General features: G+C 41.0%; 1 protein-coding gene and 1 long non-coding RNA gene across 2 annotated transcripts in view; one reads left to right on the forward strand and one right to left on the reverse strand.

Moving 5' to 3' along the window:
- Positions 1 to 3,311: 3,311 nt before the first annotated feature.
- On the reverse strand, positions 3,312 to 4,343 carry LOC121853572. The gene is made up of 2 exons (XR_006086349.1): positions 4,277 to 4,343; positions 3,312 to 4,017 (listed from the first exon to the last, which is right to left on the reverse strand). It is a non-coding gene; the product is annotated as an uncharacterized LOC121853572 (long non-coding RNA).
- Positions 4,344 to 5,406: 1,063 nt separating this feature from the next.
- LOC121853476 (pollen-specific leucine-rich repeat extensin-like protein 3) overlaps positions 5,407 to 13,389 on the forward strand; it is an 18,460-nt gene continuing 10,477 nt past the window's right edge. The window contains exons 1-3 of the mRNA XM_042347618.1: positions 5,407 to 5,420; positions 5,931 to 6,084; positions 6,221 to 6,356. Of these exons, the coding sequence (XP_042203552.1) occupies positions 5,407 to 5,420; positions 5,931 to 6,084; positions 6,221 to 6,356 (304 nt within the window). The remainder of the gene's footprint in view (positions 5,421 to 5,930; positions 6,085 to 6,220; positions 6,357 to 13,389) is intronic.

Below are 13,389 nucleotides of genomic sequence, written 5' to 3' on the forward strand. Positions count from 1 at the left end.
GGGCAGGGTGAGGGGGTGAGGGTGGGGGAGGGTGGGGGAGGGGGTGAGGGTGGGGGAGGGGTGGGGGAGGGGGTGAGGGTGGAATGAGGAGGGGGGTGTAGGAGGTGGGGGAGAGGGAGAGAATGAGGGAGAAGAGGTGATTAGAGGGAGTTAGTTACTGAATACAGAACAAGTAACTGGTGAAGATAGTTACAGTCATAGTAGTTAGAGGTTGTTAGGGAGACGTAGTTAGTGATGGTAATTAGACCCTAATGACCATCAGGGTGTTAACGATAAGTTAGTTAGGGTATGGTAATTACACGGTGACGACTTACAGGTGATTAGAGACGAGTAGTTAACCAATCGGGAATAACAACAACCTTACCGGCCATTGAACTATGGGAAATCAATCACAAGAGTGTCTAGGGTAGTTTACCTTTCACGAGGGTAGCATGGCGGCGGCTGATTGGCTAAGTGTGGTAATTACGGCACCACAACAACACGTACAGGTGAACTTAATGGCTCGGAGCACCATACAAGCGCCACAGTCTTAATGGTTCGTTAATCAAATGTTTTCCTCCTAACTGACTGACTCACTTAACCTACGATACAAAGGTGGAGAGAGAGAGAGAGAGAGAGAGAGAGAGAGAGAGAGAGAGAGAGAGAGAGAGAGAGAGAGAGAGAGAGAGAGAGTTTGTAAACATAAGGTGGTTGCATTAAAATAAAATAAAAACAATTAATAATAATAATAATAATAATAATAATAATAATAATAATAATAATAATAATAATAATAATAATAATAATAATAATAATAATAATAATAATAATAATAATAATAATAATAATAATAATAATAGGTAGTAATAATAATAATAATAATAATAATAATAATAATAATAATAATAATAATAATAATAATAATAATAATCTAATAATAGAAGCATTAATAATAGTAGTAATAATAACATTAATAAATAATAATAATAATAATAATAATAATAATAATAATAATAATAATAATAATAATAATAAAATAATACACAATAATAATAATAATAAATAATAAATCATATATAATAATAATAATAATAATAATAATAATAATAGAAGTATTAATAATAGTAGTAATACAGCGTTAGCAGTAGTCAACATTTAAAAGGTGTATACACAGCAGACAGATCAGCAAAGGTGTATACACAGACAGATCAGTAAAGGTGTACACACAGTAGACAGATCAGTAAAGGTGTATACACAGTAGACAGATCAGTAAAGTACACAGTAGACAGATCAGTAAAGGTGTATACACAGTAGACAGATCAGTAAAGGTGTATACACAGTAGACAGATCAGTAAAGGTGTATACACAGTAGACAGATCAGTAAGGTGTATACACAGTAGACAGATCAAAGGTGTATACACAGTAGACAGATCAGTAAAGGTGTATACACAGTAGACAGATCAGTTGGTGTATACACAGTAGACAGATCAAAAAGGTGTATACACAGTAGACAGATCAGCAAAGGTGTATACACAGTGACAGATCAGTAAAGGTGTATACACAGTAGACAGATCAGTAAAGGTGTATACACAGTAGACAGATCAGTAAAGGTGTATACACAGTAGACAGATCAGTAAAGGTGTATACACAGTAGACAGATCAGTAAAGGTGTATACACTGCAGACAGATCAGTAAAGGTGTACACACAGTAGACAGATCAGTGGTGTATACACAGTAGACAGATCAGTAAAGGTGTATACACAGTAGACAGATCAGCAAAGGTGTACACACAGTAGACAGATCAGTAAAGGTGTATACACAGTAGACAGATCAGTAAAGGTGTATACACAGTAGACAGATCAGTAAAGGTGTATACACAGTAGACAGATCAGTAAAGGTGTATACACAGTAGACAGATCAGTAAAGGTGTATACACAGTACAGATCAGTAAAGGTGTACACAGAGTAGACAGATCAGTAAAGGTGTATACACAGTAGACAGATCAGTAAAGGTGTACACACAGTAGACAGATCAGTAAAGGTGTATACACAGTAGACAGATCAGTAAAGTGTATACACAGTAGACAGATCAGTAAAGGTGTATACACAGTAGACAGATCAGTAAAGGTGTATACACAGTAGACTGTAAAGGTGTATACACAGTAGACAGATTCTGTGTATCACCTGTCCTGCATCTCGTCCTCACAACAAACCTTTACTCGGTCAGTGTCCAAGTGTCAAACTCTCGCTTAATGAACTACCATAACTACAATGTAGACTCTCACAGGACCAAAGTCTTCAAGAACATTACTTATACACACTTATAAGTGAGAAAGTATACAAAGAAAATACTTATAAAAGTGTTAAAGAACCAAAATAAGGCAGCACTACGGCGTGATGCAAATTTGTAAACAAAATGGCGTTTAAACGTTTAAATCCTCGTAAAGTTAATTAATTATTCAATATTATCGTAAGTGATATATGCTGATAATTAATACTTAAATGATAATATATTAAGTGTGATAAGTGATAGTAACAGTGATGGTGTTTTAAGAGAAAATAATTTGTGTTGTGAGCGATCACCTGATGGCTATGACGTCATCACCGGCGTAAACACCGCAGCTTGTGAGTACCTGACATTATTATTATTATTATTATTATTATTATTATTATTGTTATATTATTATTATTATTATTATATTATTATTATTATTATTATTATTATTATTATTATTATTATTATTATTATTATCATTATTATTATTATTATTGTTATTATTATTATTATTATTATTATTATTATTATTATTATTATTATTATTATTATTATTATTATTATTAATATTATTATTACTATTGTTTTTATAATATTTATTGTCAATATCATTATTATCACCGTCTTTCGTAAAATCATTGATAAGGATAATCCAACATCATTATACACCTGTAATTAACCCTCAAAAGGAGGCTAGATAGATTCATGGATGATAGAGAGTGGTAGTAACTCTCGACAGGAGCTGCCATGCACAGGCCAACCGGCCTATTGCAGACTCCTTATTTTCTTATGTTCTTATGTTCTTAACCCATTGGCTCCCAAGGTTTGCAAAAGGTAAACAGCTCATTGTAAACATTAACTTACCATCTCATTAGCAATAAACACCAGTAGGTGTATTTACTGTATATGCTAATTACTGGATGTCTATGCTTAACCCTCTCTACCTGTACCTGTAACTTTACAAGGGTACCTGTAGATGTACCTGGTTACCTGTACGTATTATAACAGTAAACATATATTCATAATAGCTCAGCAAGGTTAACCGTGAAACAGTTAAGTCAACATTTTAAACTTTATTACAATAATTAACAGGTGTAAACAACATGGATCAATAGGTGTAAACAATAATTAACAGGTGTAAACAATATTAGTCAACAGGTGTAAACAATAATTAACAGATGTAAATGAACATTAATCAACAAATATAAACAATAATTAACAGGTGTAAACAACATTAGCAAACATGTGTAAAAAATAATTAACAGGTGTAAACGAACATTAATTAAGAGGTATAAACAACATTGATTTGCTGCTCAAAATTCTCATCGGTAGGGGAGAGAGTTTTGTTTTGTTTTCCGAAATTTATCCACAGGTTGGACACAAGCTTTGGAAGAAGCTCACAAGCCCTGTATTAGGTTGAAAGCTGGCTGCAATTACACAGCTTTGACCTGTTGGGCAGTCAGTGGACCCATCGACAAACTGAGATGCAAAACCTTCAAGAGACGGCGGAACAACAATGGTTGGATTAGGATTTGCTGGTGAAGAGAAAAGGTTGAGGTTAGTTAAGATATTCAACAAGTTACTGGGGTCATCAGATGGTGATTCGCTGGTAATAAATCTTCCTTGACCTTCAGGCACTGGTGAGGAACTAACGCCGAGGCATAAACTAAAGGAGACGATGAAGGCGAGGCAGAGAAACCGAGTGGTGGTGGTGGTGGTGGTGCAGGAGAAGGTCATCTTGTTATTGTTGTTGTTGACGTAATTCTGTTAAGGATAGAGAGAAGGAAGGTGTTAGTTTGGGTGACTCTCTCTCTCTCTCTCTCTCTCTCTCTCTCTCTCTCTCTCTCTCTCTCTTTTTATTTCTCTTTTTATGACTATATGTCCCTCAGTGTGTGTGTGTGGAAGGACTTTAGTGTGATGCTACGTGTCACCCGTAAGTCAGGGATACATAAAGTATAAGCAAATATAAGGTATAGATACAGCAAGTATAAGTACATACAGGTACATACAGGTAGAGACTTACCTATAGGACTGTAGAAGGTGTACTGATGACAGAAAACGAGTCTAGATGCTTTTATACCTGAGTCTTTGTTATTTATATGTCACTCTCGATCAGGCGCTAACACGGTAACCCCTTATCCGTATCCCTTCACACTAACTACCTTCATCATCCACTATCTTATCTAACTCTTAACGACACATAATGTAATTGATGGCTATATTTTATTTTAAAATATCGATGATCGTAATTAATATAAACGTTTAATATTTCGTTTATATCGTTTGTAGCTTTAGAAGGGAATTACTGTAGTCGAAGTCAGGGTCGAATGCAAGAGTTGGGAATCATAACAGCGAAAGTTAGTGAACGGCTCTGTAGATTATATTACGTGTGCATGAAAGTATCCTAATTGGTATTCTGTGTTACTAATTCCATCTCCAGTTTACCTTTCACTAACTCACAAGTAAACAAGAAAGCGAACAAGAAGAACCTGTCTCTTGTGGGGACTACTAATGAGGTTATAACAGAGAACAACCTAAGTGATTTTCCTCCTCGCATTGTTTGAGTTACTTAAGTGTTGAGTATAGTAATAATTCCTTGAGGACGATAATATATTTATTTATTTGTTTATTTCTGGAGGAGAGGAGAATTTCTGACTGGCTAACGAATTTTTTTATAATATGTACAAATAATTAGTTTAATAAACACCCTAACTTGAATTTGGTCCTTAACCTAACTCTGGTCTCCAACTCATCTCAACTCAACCTAACCTAACCCAACCTGGTACCATAAGTGCTCTGGGTGTATGAAATAAAAAAATACATTGAGGTTTAATAGGCAATTAAGGCACACACAAACCCACGTACTGTATAGCATAGGTCAGGTATAAGTATAAAATATATATATAGTACAGTATAAGTATAGGTACAGGTATAAGTATAGTACAGGTATATATATACAGGTATACATAGGTAATATGTAAGTATAGGTACAGGTATAAGTATAGGTACAGGTATAAGTATAGGTACAGGTATAAGTATAGGTACAGGTATAAGTATAGGTACAGGTATAAGTATAGGTACAGGTATAAGTATAGGTACAGGTATAAGTATAGGTACAGGTATAAGTATAGGTACAGGTATAAGTATAGGTACATGTATAAGTATAGGTACAGGTATAATTACAGGTACAGGTACAGATAAATATATAACTAGTTCACCTGAAAAACAGGTAATGAGATACTTTTGGGCATTTAATCATTTAGTTCTCCGTCTGTGTCCCCCAGTACAGTCCCCCCAGTACAGTCCTCCCCAGTACAGTCCCCCAGTACAGTCCCCCAGCACAGTCCCCACAGTCCCCCCAGCACAGTCCCCCAGTACAGTCCCCCAGCACAGTCCCCCAGCACAGTCCCAGCACAGTCCCAGTACAGTCCCCAGCACAGTCCCCCCAGTACAGTCCCCCAGTACAGTCCCCCAGTACAGTCCCCCAGCACAGTCCCCCAGGCACAGTCCCCCCAGCACAGTCCCCAGTACAGTCCCCAGTACAGTCCCCAGCACAGTCCCCCCAGTACAGTCCCCCACCCAGCACAGTCCCCCCCAGACAGTCCCAGCACAGTCCCCCCAGGTACAGTCCCCCCAGCACAGTCCCCCACAGTACAGTCCCGTACAGTCCCCCCCAGGTACAGTCCCCAGTACAGTCCCACCCAGTACAGTCCCCCCACAGTACAGTCCCCCCAGCACAGTCCCCCCAGGCACAGTCCCCCAGCACAGGCCCCAGGAACAGTCCCCCCAGCACAGTCCCACCCAGCAAAGTCCCCCCAGCACAGTCCCCCAGTATAGTCCCCCAGCACAGTCCCCCCCAGCACAGTCCCCCCAGTACTGTCCCCCAGTACAGTCCCCCCAGCACAGTCCCCCCAGAACAGTCCCCCAGCACAGTCCCCAGTACAGTCCCCCAGTACAGTCCCCCCAGCACAGTCCCCCAGCACAGTCCCCCAGCACAGTCCCCCCAGTACAGTCCCCCCAGTACAGTCCCCCCCAGTACAGTCCCCAGTACAGTCCCCCAGTACAGTCCTCCCCCAGCACAGTCCCCCCAGTACAGTCCCCCAGTACAGTCCCCCAGTACAGTCCCCCAGTACAGTCCCCCAGTACAGTCCCCCCAGCACAGTCCCCCAGTACAGTCCCCCAGTACAGTCCCCCCAGTACAGTCCCCCAGTACAGTCCCCCAGTACAGTCCCTCCCCCAGCACAGTCCCCCAGTACAGTCCCCCAGTACAGTCCCCCCAGTACAGTCCCCCAGTACAGTCCCCCAGTACAGTCCCCAGCACAGCAGCGTTTAAATAACCTCTAACAGACTTAATGATGATGATGGTGATGATGATGATGATGAAGATGATGATGGTGGTGATGATGATGGTGATGATGATGACGATGAAGAGATGGTGATGATGAAGATGATGATTATGATGAAGATGATTATAATGATGATGATGATGAAGATGGTGGTGATGATGATGATGATGATGAAGATGATGATGATGATGAAGATGGGGTGATGATGATGAAGATGATGATGATGATGAAGATGGTGGTGATGATGATGATGATGATGATGATGAAGATGGTGGTGATGATGATGATGATGATGATTAAGATGGTGATGATGATGATGATGATGAAGATGATTGATGATGACGAAGATGATGATGATGATGATGATGATGATGATGATGATGATGATGATGATCAATTCGTATAATAAACAATAGTATGACAATTTATCCCTGGATCCATGATAGTCACTTTGGTTTCATTCTCTTGTTGACTCAATACCTATTGGAGTAGAGGTCAACTGAGACGAGAATAACAAGAGATCTGCTCTCAAATAGTGACACACTGAGCAGGGATCACGAGGCGTCCCTTCTCCCTCGTCTCCATTCTTTGTTTCTCTATCTTCCTTTCCTCCCTCGTCTCATCCCTCCACCTGGCGACGACTTCCACACATTATCTTATTAATATTAACACTTTATAACCATCAACATGAAGTGAAAGTTTCTTTACTTTATTTTAAGTAATAAGTGATGTTAAAAGTTTACTTAAGGTTGATATAAGGTGAGTGGAGGAAGTAAGTGTGTTAGGTGAAGTGAGAATCAAGGGGTTGGGAGGAGCTCCAGATGTTGCCTTCACTGTTTTAGTGATCAGATCATAACAAACTTGTTGATATATAAGCCAGCTTCATCTACCTGCTGTTATCAGGTGTGTCTCACCAGCCACCCAGGTGAGACGTCTCAACCCTCTCGCCACAAGTACACTCTAACTTGTACCTAACAAGTACTACAACACAAGTACACTCTAACTTGTACCTAACAAGAACTACAACATACATTCTTGTACCTAACAAGAACTACAACACAAGTACACTCTAACTTGTACCTAACAAGTACTACAACACAAGAGTACACTCTAACTTGTACCTAACAAGTACTACAACACAAGTACACTCTAACTTGTACCTAACAAGTACTACAACACAAGTACACTCTAACTTGTACCTAACAAGTACTAGCACACCTCTAACTTGTACCTAACAAGTACTACAACACAAGTACACTCTAACTTGCCTAACAAGTACTACAACACAAGTACACTCTAACTTGTACCTAACAAGTACTACAACACAAGTACACTCTAACTTGTACCTAACAAGTACTACAACACAAGTACCTCTAACTTGTACCTAACAAGTACTACAACACAAATACACTGTAACTTTGTACCTAACAAAGTACTACAACACAAGTACACTCTAACTTGTACCCTAACAAGTACTACAACACAAGTACACCTAACTTTTCTCAAGTACTACAACACAAGAACACTCTAACTTGTACCTAACAAGAACTACAACACAAGTACACTCTAACTTGCCTAACAAGTACTACAACACAAGTACACTCTAACTTGCCTAACAAGTACTACAACACACAAGTACACTCTAACTTGTGCACCCAACAAGTACTACAACACAGTACACCTAACTTGTACCCAACAAGCACTACAACACAAGAAACACCTCTAACTTGTACCTAACAAGAACTACAACAAGTAATAACTCTAACTTCAGCCCAATACCATAAGTATACCCAAACTTGTACCTAACAAGTACTACAACACAGAACACTCTAACTTGTACCTAACAAGTACTACAACGACAAAGAACACTTAACTTGTACCCAACAGTACTACAACACAAGAACACTTAACTTGTACCTGCACAAGTACTACAACACAAGTACACTCTAACTTGTACCCAATAAAGTAATTACAACACAAGTACACTCTAACTTGTACCTAACAGAACTACAACACAAGTAATAATTCTCTAACTTGTACCCCTAATAAGTACTACAACACAAGTACACTCTAACTTGTACCCCAATAAGTACTACAACACAAGTACACTCTAACTTGTAATTCAACAAGTACACAACACAAGAACACTCTAACTTGTACCCAACAAGTAATACAACACAAGTACACTCTAACTTGTACCTTCAATAAGTACTACAAACACAAGTACACACTAACTTGTACCCCACAAGAACTACAACACAAGTGCACTCTAACTTGTAAATTTCCAGGCACAAGTACTACAACACAAGTACACTCTAATCTGTACCCCAACAAGTACCACAAACACAAGTACACTCTAACTTGTACCCCAACAAGCACACAACACAAGTACACTCTAACTTGTACCCAACAAGTACTACAACACAAGGCACACTCCCCAACTTCTGTACCCAACAAGCACAACACAAGTACACTCTAACTTGTACCTAACAAGTACTACAACACAGTACACTCTAACTTTCCAATAAGTACTACAACACAAATACACCCCTCTAACTTGTACTTCCAATAAGTACTACAACACACAAGTACGCTCTAACTTGTACCTCCAATAAGTACTACAACACAAGAACACCTAATTTGTACTCAATAAGAACTACAACAACACAAGAATGACTCTAACTTGTACCTCCAATAAGTACTACAACACAAGTACACTTCCTAACTTGTAACCATCAAGTACTACAACACAAGTATCTCTAACTTGTACCCAACAAGCACTACTACTAATATAAGAACTCTAACTTGTACCCCAATAAGTACTACAACACAAGTACGCCCTAATCCTGTACCTAACAAGCACTACAACACAAGTACACCTAACTTGTACTCTACCAAGAACCACACAACACAAGAACACTTAACTCAGAATCTGTCAAGTACCACAATTGTCAAGTACACCCTTCTAACTTGTAACCCAACAAGTACACACACACACACACACACACGCACACACACACACACACACACACACACACACACACACACACACACACACACACACACACACACACACGCACACACACACACACACACACACACACACACACACACACACGCACATTGGTCAATATTGAATACACACACACACATTAAAACGTAACTAAATGTGTCATCTCTCCTTCCACCAGCCAGACCTCTAACCAACCAACCAGCCAACCAACACCACCATGAAGACCCCTGCCACTCTGACCTCCACCCTGCTGGTCTTCATCTTGGTGATCGCCCTCGCTGGACACGGGGTGTCGTCCTCCCCCCTCCCGCAGCCCAGCAACCGACAAGAACGCTTTTTTCTTCCGTTTAACTTCAACTTACCAAAATTTACAACTACCACAGCTGCTCCTGCTGTCGTTGCTCCTGGCATTACCATCACGTTTGGCAAGAAATAATAATAACATGTATTATCCCGACATCATTTGTCTTGCCACCTCGGTAAAGATGAAACAGTTAGTTGTTAGTAATTTACCTGTTTGGTTCAGTTGTTTCCATAGGTGTTAATGGAGTGACGTCAGTGTGTGTATGACTGAACATTACAAGAGGCTGCTGCTGCCGTGTAGTAACTGGTACTGTAGGCGGGGTTGTTTACACTCCCACAATTATCTTAATAAAACGTATTGTAGTTAAAAGGAACAAAATTATTCATTATTCTTACGTCAATTGTTTATCCATTTATCCTTATTCCTGAGGTTTATTGTCCCGTTAGTACAATAATTTCTCTTAACTGTTGATGTGAGAATTATTTAACTCCTTCACCCACACACACGCACACACACACACACACACACGCACACACACACACACACACACACACACACACTACTAGTACTACTTTGGTGTCACTCGGATTCGAGTATGACGATCATCCAGCTATGATACAATTATATGAGTTATTAAGGATGTCACCAAGGTTGGTGAGATCTGAGGTGACTAGAGAGACCGATACATGACTGGCAGGGTCGTCCACAGATGTTGCATGTATGGAGGGCTACATCTAGTGCGGGAGGGGTGGCGGCAGCGACTTTCCGTTGCTGGCGCATGTCTGCCTCGTCTTGCAGTCGGGCTATCTCGAAAGTAGTGACACCTCGTGTGGAATTGAAAAATTCGCGTAACTTGTGCTAATATCCAGAAGGGTCCTGACATTCCATACAGCGACCATAAGAGGTTGTATAGTTTGTTTTTGTTTTGATACGTGATTATGGTTGTGTGTTCGACTTAGTAAAGATGACCTTGCTGGGTGCGGTTGTTCAGGCAGACTAGTTCTATGGCAGTCTGTGTTTAGGGCACCTTATAGAGCCCCCTCCCCTTTCGGGGTGAGCAGAGTGGCTCGTCGGAAGGGCTGCGCAGTCGCACAGACAGGACCGAATTGTACTGCTGCCTAGATTCCAGTGCATAAACGTCCATCTAATCTATGCCGCCCATGTGCATAGTTGTGACTAGAGACTCCTGGCAATCATCTCTGCCTGTCCCCGTCACCAATCGTCCGTAGCCATAGGACTTTTGGGGGTATAAACGTTGATGATGAATAGTGTGATGAGTTGGATGATGAGTGCATGTTGAAACCACACATCTTGGTTCTAGAACATAAGAACATAAGAAAACAAGGAGTCTGCAATAGGCCTGCTGGCCTGTGTATGGCAGCTCCTGTCGAGAGTTAATACCACTCTCTATCGTTCATGAATCTATCTAGCCTCCTTTTAAACTTTCCAGCATCTCAACACTTTCTACAAAGTTGGTAAGCTTGTTCCACTCGTCCACCACCCTATTTGTAATCAGTTACTTCCTATCTCCCTCCTAAACCTAAACTTATCCAACTTAAAACCATTGTTGCGACTCCTATCCTGCTCGGATATTATAAGAACTTTATATATATCTCCTTTATTGATTCCTTTCACCCACTTAAATACTTCTATCATATCTCCTCTCACTCTTCGTCTTTCAAGGGAATGCAAGTTTAGTATATATAATCTATCTTGATATGGAAGGTTTTCAAGTTCTCGGAATCATTTTCGTCATTCTTTGATGCACCGACTCCAGTGAATTGATATCCATTCTATAATAAGGGCACCGGAACTGAACAGCATAATCGAGGTGATGCCTGACTAGCACAAGATATAAATGCAATCTTACCTCTGCAATCTTATTACTTACACTTCTAGATATAAAACCTAATACTCTGCCTTATTTCGAACATTAACGCATTGTTTTCTAGACCGAAGGTCCGGGCTTACAAGTACCCCTAAGCCTCTTTTACAAGTCGACTTCTCCCTTGTCCTGATCCAGTGGTGCAAGTGTTGCAACGACTGGTGAGAGGGAGAGTTGCAATGGACTGCCGATGACATAGTTTGTTGGGTTTCGCCTTAGTAGCCGGTCCATCATGCATTGCCTTCATCCGTTGGTGTAGTAGTGCAGTTCCCACGGTGGTCACCTCTTCCACCTATACCGCCGTTGGGGTCTTGTTGGAGCTCAGTAAGCATGTCTGCCTAATGAGAGGCTCCCCCACATATTTTTCGATCTAGCTTTTCGCCAGTAGCCTTATATACCTACCAAAGCTAATCCACAAAGAAGAGGGGCAGTAGTTGGTAGGCGCCAGAACACACACACCGACACACACACACACACACACACACACACACACACACACACACACACACACACACACACACGTGGTTCACTGATTTCCTGAGTGAGTGTCGTCAAGGAGTGAGGTACCAGGGTTCTCTCTCCACATTCCAACACCTCACGTGCGATGTTTCCCAGAGGACCAGGATGGGACCACTGTGCTTCCTAATCCTGATCAACGACGCTCTATCGGACACTCCTCACAGGTGGAATTACGTGGATGACTGCAATGTGGGGGTTACAATGGACAACACCTCACCGGACTACTCATCGCTACAAGGCACCCAGGACAGGCTACAGGCATGGACTACGGAGAACAAGGTCACCATCAATCACACCAAAACCGTAGTCATGCACTTCAATACCGCCACCACTCCAGTGCAAGCTCCAGCAGTTACAGTGGGTGCCCATCCTCTCCCGTTATTGCAGCTGCCAAACTCCTGGGGGTAACTATAGACTGCAAACTGGACTGGCAGGCCCTTGTAAACAACACAATCAATGCAGCCTAGTATCGACTCTTCATGCTACGACGACTCAGGTCACTTGGGGCTCCCACGCCAGAGCTGAGGACTACCTACAACGCCTTTATTCTCCCAAAACTAAAGTATGCGTCACCAGCCTGGTCGTCTTCCCTCAACTCAACCCAACAACTCCAGCTAGAGAAGGTACAGAAGAGAGCCTTCAGAATGATGCTCGGCGCACACTACTCGGGTTACAATAATGCTCTCTCTACCCTGGAAATGCCATCCCCCAGTGGCCTCCACCACCAAGCACTAGCAAGGTTTGGCAGTGGACTACTGTACCATCCTCGACATCGTCACCTACTGCCACCGGCAGTCCCCCACCCACCTTGCGCAGTCCGCCACTAAAAGAAAATTAGCCCAATAGAGCCCGCACTGATAGATATAAGAGCAGCACAATTCCATCTATTGCTAAAATAATAAACAGCTCCTGATTTATGTACTGCACAGCCCTGTAAATGTTTTGAATGTATATTATTGTGTCTAATCACATGTAAGTTTGTATATTTTCTGCCACCGGCTGCAACTCTATTAATAATCCGTTTATTATTATTTTTATTACTACACACACGCAAACATTTGGCTGACAT

Source organism: Homarus americanus, unplaced genomic scaffold (genome assembly GCF_018991925.1).
Source record: "Homarus americanus isolate GMGI-L3 unplaced genomic scaffold, GMGI_Hamer_2.0 scaffold4896, whole genome shotgun sequence".
Lineage (NCBI taxonomy): Eukaryota > Metazoa > Arthropoda > Malacostraca > Decapoda > Nephropidae > Homarus > Homarus americanus.